General features: G+C 32.1%; 1 protein-coding gene across 1 annotated transcript; it reads right to left on the bottom strand.

Moving 5' to 3' along the window:
* Positions 1-1,020: 1,020 nt before the first annotated feature.
* Positions 1,021-3,988, bottom strand: LOC108319707 (GDSL esterase/lipase At5g14450). The gene is made up of 5 exons (XM_017550933.1): positions 3,683-3,988; positions 3,242-3,448; positions 1,788-1,948; positions 1,426-1,711; positions 1,021-1,352 (listed from the first exon to the last, which is right to left on the bottom strand). Exons 1-5 carry the CDS (start codon positions 3,930-3,932, stop codon positions 1,102-1,104), a joined length of 1,155 nt encoding a protein of 384 aa, XP_017406422.1. The 5' UTR covers positions 3,933-3,988; the 3' UTR covers positions 1,021-1,101.
* Positions 3,989-6,459: the final 2,471 nt, after the last annotated feature.

Below are 6,459 nucleotides of genomic sequence, written 5' to 3'. Positions count from 1 at the left end.
CTTACTGCACCAAGTCTCAACCAATATACCAGTCTCAACCAATATACCAGTCTCAACCAATATACCAACTCAAATATCAAACACAAGATAAAGAGGGTTTGAACAGCTTACCGTGATGGGCAACACCAACGACGACGGCGGCAGCGGGGCAACGACGACAACCGGGGCGACGACGGCAGAGTGGGCATCGACGACGACAACTGCAGGGACGAAGGCGGCAAAGTGGGAGAACGACAGTGAACCAATTCTCGCAACAAATGGATGCACAGTGTAGGGAAAACGGAGAAACTTCAGGCGTACAAGATGAAGAAGAGAGGTCGCGAGGAAGGATGAAAACAGAGCTTCAGCTGAGGAAGAAAATGGAGGTTCAACAGGTGGTGATGGCCAGAGAGAAAATGTAGGCGAGGAAGAAAGAAGATGCACTGCGAGAAAGAAAGAAGATGCACAATGTAGGTTAAGTTGTTACACGAAAGTAAAAATTGTGAATGAAGATATGCTTCGGTTATTCAACTAACCGATGCCTCAACTCCAAACATATGCTTCGGTTCCACCAACTACCTGACGCAATAGCACAGTCCTGTGGGTTGCAGAGGGGTTTCCAGTGGCGTTGCAGGTTGTGGCAGGCCTATAGGCATCGGGTCTGCTACCAACCGATGCAATAGAACCTTTTCTAAAAGGTTGTCAGCCAAAAGTTTGATTTGCAGGGCACAATGCAGAGATATAGGCATCGGTTCTGCAACTAACCGATGCAATATGCTCCTTCTACCTCGGGTTTCTCTAAACCGAGGTATATACGTCTGTACGCTTCGGTTTTTTCTTAACCGAAGCTTATATGGCGCGTCAGAAATCGCTTTTTCTACTAGTGTTATCTATGTGAATCAACCTAATTTGTTAGTGTGGGATCACTATTATATGAAATACTCGATGATTTAAAAAAAAGAAAAAACGAAAACAATTTGATCATCAAAACAAGAAATTTGACGGACCAAACCATTTAATAAGACTTAATAAGAATAATAATTTTATTGAACAAATTTGAAATTATTGCTTATATTTATTAGAAAGAAGTTAAGTGCTGGCATGATGGTCCTGAAATGGCTACTAAGCTAACAAGCATGAACGTGTAATAGGAAGTGGTGGATCCGAGAATGATCCAGTGATAATGCGATTTGCGATCCAGCCATTTGCTGCGTCAGTGTAGTGCACGCCATCCCAGCTAATGTGTGAAGAAGGATCTTGACACGAGCCAACATGAATTTGTCCACCATTAATGGTGACATTGAAATCTCCACAGAAAAAGTGATTGCCACCCTCATGATACCCACAACAGATTTCAGATGGGTCAACAAATCCTGCCAATGAAGATAACAATTTATGAGTTACGTCAACTTTTATATTTCCCTCTCATAATAATTACTTCTTTACCTTCTTTCTTAGCATTGCTGATTAGCTCATACTTAGCAGAGAAAACGTCCACATACACAAATGAAGCATCGAGGTATAGTGCCCTCAGTTTGACCACTGTATCATTGAGCTTTGTGTTGAACTCTTTGGCCATGTCGTTTTGATACACGACACAGCCGTTTTGATCAAGATATCCATCCACTGGAGTATAATTGTAGGCATTGTGTATGGGCATGGCAACTGGTAGGCAACCTATGGGACCTGTGTTATGGATCCAGAATGTTCTCGCTCCTTGACTGTATAAATACTGACACGTGTGTTTTCTGTTTAGAAGTCTGCTACAGTGGAGATTTTATAGAAAAAACAAGACAAAAATAACTTACTATAAGCTGGTTTGAAAATTGGTCGACCATGTCTGAGATCACTGCTTCAGAATTTTCCTGTCCCATTCTTTGAAGAGCAGCAGCAATGTCATTTTGCCCAATATCGAATGTGTAGATGGCTTTGGCAAAGTCCTCTGGCCTTGGGAAGGAATTTCCCTGTCCTGCAAAGATATAAAACCCCTTAAACCCAAAGAAAAATTATAAAAGTACATCTTTATATGGATATACTTCTTCTATCGAATGGGTTAAACTTAAAATAATATAATATCTTCATTAAATTATATTGGTTAACTTCAAATCTAATCAATATCTTAATTATAATTCATCTAAATATTACATAATCATTAAAAACCATCTTATGAAACCTCCATAATCATTATCACTCTTTTGATAAAATGACAAAATCAATTATCAATTAGTTACAATAAATTACTCAATTACTAACAATAAAAAAATCCGTCAATAAAATAAAATTTATTAACAAATTTTAAAATTTTAATTATTAATAAAAATATTGATTACTAATAAATTTATTGGTAAAATTTATTGTTGTAGAATTTTTATTGTTAAAGAAAATGTTTATTTTGATAAAATGGATATGAAAGTTTTTCTTTTAAGTTTTGATCATGATAAAATCCTTAATGATTTTTTTAGGTATATTGGTAATGGATTTTATTTCTAAATTTTTAAAAAATTAAACTTTAAATAAATACGCCGTAATCAATGTTTTAATTAAACTAAAAGTTAAATATGTTTTTAGTATCTTAACCTTAAGTGAAAATTGAAATTAGTTCATTTTTAAAATTTTGGACTAATTTAGTTTCTCATCTTTAGAACTGCTTGAATTTAGTGATTTTAACAAAATTTTATTAAATTTATTTGATATTTTAAACATATTTCTTAACTAATATTGAAGAAAAAAAAATGTGTCAAACAATGTAAATAACTTATCATGAAATATGTTTAAAATGTCAAATAAATTTAACAAAATTTGATTAAAAATAACTAAGTCCACATATTTTTAAAGTTAAGGAACTAATAATTGGATTAAAATTTTGAATAGAGACTAATTTTAATTTTCACTAAAAATTAAGCAATAAAAAACATATTAAATCCTTAAAATAATACTACGAGTTAAATTTTAAATGAGTAGTATATTAAGTTGGTGTATATATAATTTCAATGGTAATATCCTTATTGATGACCTTGATTCTATTAATGTAAGAAAAGTCAAATTTTTGTAGTCTAATAATATTCATCGTATATTAGGAAATGTTCAAATATAAAAGCTGGTCTTACAAATTAAGAAAGACGTGATAAACCATAAATACTACTACTGCATAAGTGTTTGTTATAAAATATATATATATACCCCATAAGTTGCATTTACGTGCGTGTTAAGATGTAACAGTCAATATTTGTGATGTAATTAATTAAAGTAAAGGAAGAAGAACCTCGCTTGTAGAGCTTGGCAGTGCGTGTCTTAAATTGGATAAACTGTGCGACCTGAATTTGAAGACTGAAAGGACTACCACCATCAAAGAATGTTCTGTTTTGCTTCCTAATGGTTGATGATGCTGCGCCAAAGTTTGCACCCTGCTCATAGCTTGTTCCAATTGAATCCATGTAAGCACTCAAGTACTGCAAACCTAGATGCTTCGCTGAGAATAAGAATATGAAAAACAAAACCAATTAAAATTCTAAATATAAGAATAAATGATTATTAGTATAATAAATTTTTGAAATATATGTTAAAAGTGGACTTTAAGCCTAACTCAATTCTACAAAATCAACTTGTAAGGTTTACACTTATTTATAAACTATGAATTGACCTTATACTTGATCGACGTGACACTTTCAACGATAGAGGAATTGATTGAATGAGAGATGTGTACCAAGGAAATCTATGATAAGGCGACCATCAGAAGCTCTTCCAACAGCCTCATGAAAAAAGGTCTGACCATAGGGCAAAGCTGCTGGGTAAAATGCTGCCGACATGCATCCAGTATCTGAGTTGGAGTCACCAAAGTTGAATATGGCTGGAAAACCACAACTTTCTGAGGATTTTGTTTCCTCGGCAGCAGCTATATTCAAAAACAGCGAGAATGAAATCACAGCTACAAAAAACTGTCCGAGGAATCCCATTTTTGCAGCACAAACTAATACTCTTGTTGTGTTGTGTTAGCGTATGTGTTATTATACAACCAAGGACGTACCTGTTTTAACGGTGTCAAAATGTTTGTAGTTGCTTAGGAGTCACGTATCTGTGGATTGAAGCCACAATTAAGTATTTTCATTGTGTTTTTTATAATCATATTTTGATTTTCATTTGTATAGTTTTTTTTAATCCTTATAAAATTTGAAAGTATTATTTTTAATTTCTATTAACTGATGAGTTAATTTTAGTTTCTGATATTTTTAATTTCTTTATCTTTATTTGCCCTAAAAGCTTAATCACTGTTTCTATTCTTAAAGTTTAATTTAAAAAGATTAAATAACAGTAATTTCTAACATTATTTATTTTCGAAACATAACATTGTAACAAAAATACTACTGTGTGTTGCTCTTGTATTATATAATGGTAGATACATAACAATATTTCCACATTTTTAAGGATGAAAGCAGAAGGAATAAAATTAAAAATCATTAAATTTTTATTGAGACTACAGTATTTCTTTTATTCAATTTTAGTACACTTTTCAAATATATGAAATAAATTGTATTGGATATCGTATATGAAAGGGTTAAATATGTTTTTGGTCCCTTAATTTTCAGCGAAAATTGGAATTAGTCCCTTTTCAAAACTTTGGCCTAATTTAGTCCCCAAACTTTAAAAATGTGTGAATTTAGTCCTTTTAACTAAATTTTGTTAGGTTTATTTGATGTTTTAAGTGTGTTTCATGATAGCATTTGAGTTGTTTATCCCGTTTGACACATTTTTGCTTCAATATTTACTGATAAATGTGTTTGAAACATCAAATAAAGTTAACAAAATTTGGTTAAAAGGACTAAATTCACACATTTTGTTTGGGGACTAAATTAGACCAAAGTTTTGAAAATGGACTAATTCCAATTTTCGCTGAAAGTTAAGGGACCAAAAACATATTTAACCCTATATGAAATTAAATCTTATTTGCAACTAATAGAAATGATGAGAAAAATACCATTGATTTGTGAGATGATTTTTTTTTTCACCATGAAGCTTTTGTTTATAAAATTTTAACATAATGTAATAACACTACATTTTATGTTTATAGCTATAAAATAAAATTTGATATACGCGTATGCAGTAGCACGACTTACGATCGGACAAAAGTTCAATTTAATCCTACAGAGGCTAACTTTAATTCTATTCATAATTGAGTAAAATAGGATCGAATTTATATTTGGACATCACTTTTTTTAAATTGTTTTATATTAAAAAGTATTTTTTGCATGAAAAAGGTTTGTTGTTTTGGACTATAAAAAGGAGAATATGATGTGAATGTCTGCCTTATACGAAATATATTTATATAGGAATAGTTATTATTCCTTCTACTTTTGTCAATTTCTAGTGCATTTAATAGATATTTAAACTTAGGCTTTTTGTCACTCTCATTGATTTATATTCGTGTATTCTCAACTAACTAATTTTAATTTCAATTAACAAATTTGAAGTTACCTTCCTTTTCACTCGTATAATACGTGCATTAAGAATACAAATCCCAATTTCATATTTTTAGACGTGTTTAAAATGACATTTATATCTATTTATCAAATAGACTATTTTATAACTATTTTAATAAAATAAATGTGATAAAAAGTTTTTTGAATTAGTAATAATATTAAATTAATATAATATAGTTGTAAAACACAGAAGACGATAAAATGAGATTTAATTATTTTATTTTATTAAAATCATAAATGAAAAACAAACTAATTGAGATTCATTGTTACTATCCTCTAAAACACACTAATTTTCTCTTTTCCACATTCTTTCTAGCATTCTAATAAATTTACATCAAAGAATATTATAGGAGTTAGAGTGTAGAGGATAATCATTGTTACTATGGACTTATAGTCGGTCGATCGGGTACGATTGCATACTGGCTAGAAAAGATCGAGCTGTCGATGAGCAGAAAAGAGTTTCGTATTTGCTCAGTCACGACAACAATTGAGCATAGTTAAAGCACAATCAATACGGTAACGACTATTAATGATTGGTTAAGACAAATATTAGTGACCATTAAGAAGTAAATTAATTGATCAGATTCTTATAAACTCTATAAATAGATATTTAACTTTGAGGTAATGTTTTACGCTTTCATAATCACATTACTTTAGACATCTAGAGGAAAATTCTGACTTGAGCGACGAAGTGTATTCTGTAGGTCACCCCCACATACCGATCGGTTACCTGAGCAAAGAGAGGAGCGAACGTTCGTCAAAGATAGGAGCAGCACACAGGCGATATCCTCGTCCCAGTTTAACAAAAACATTTTGGCGCCCATCGTGGGGCTGAGGATAGTAAAAGAAACCCAGTCAAGACCATAAGGATGACAAGACAACCAGACCCGATGGTGTTGATGCAGGAGATGTAGAGACAAATGCAAGCTATGTAGGCGATTAGGAGGAAAACAGCTCCAGGAGTCGATCAGTCCGTTTGGCTAATGCCGGTCGGGCTAGGGCGCTT

Source organism: Vigna angularis, chromosome 1 (genome assembly GCF_016808095.1).
Source record: "Vigna angularis cultivar LongXiaoDou No.4 chromosome 1, ASM1680809v1, whole genome shotgun sequence".
In the NCBI taxonomy this organism is placed as follows: domain Eukaryota; kingdom Viridiplantae; phylum Streptophyta; class Magnoliopsida; order Fabales; family Fabaceae; genus Vigna; species Vigna angularis.
Note: the sequence above shows the minus strand (reverse complement) of the source record. Positions and strands in the feature narration are given on the sequence as shown.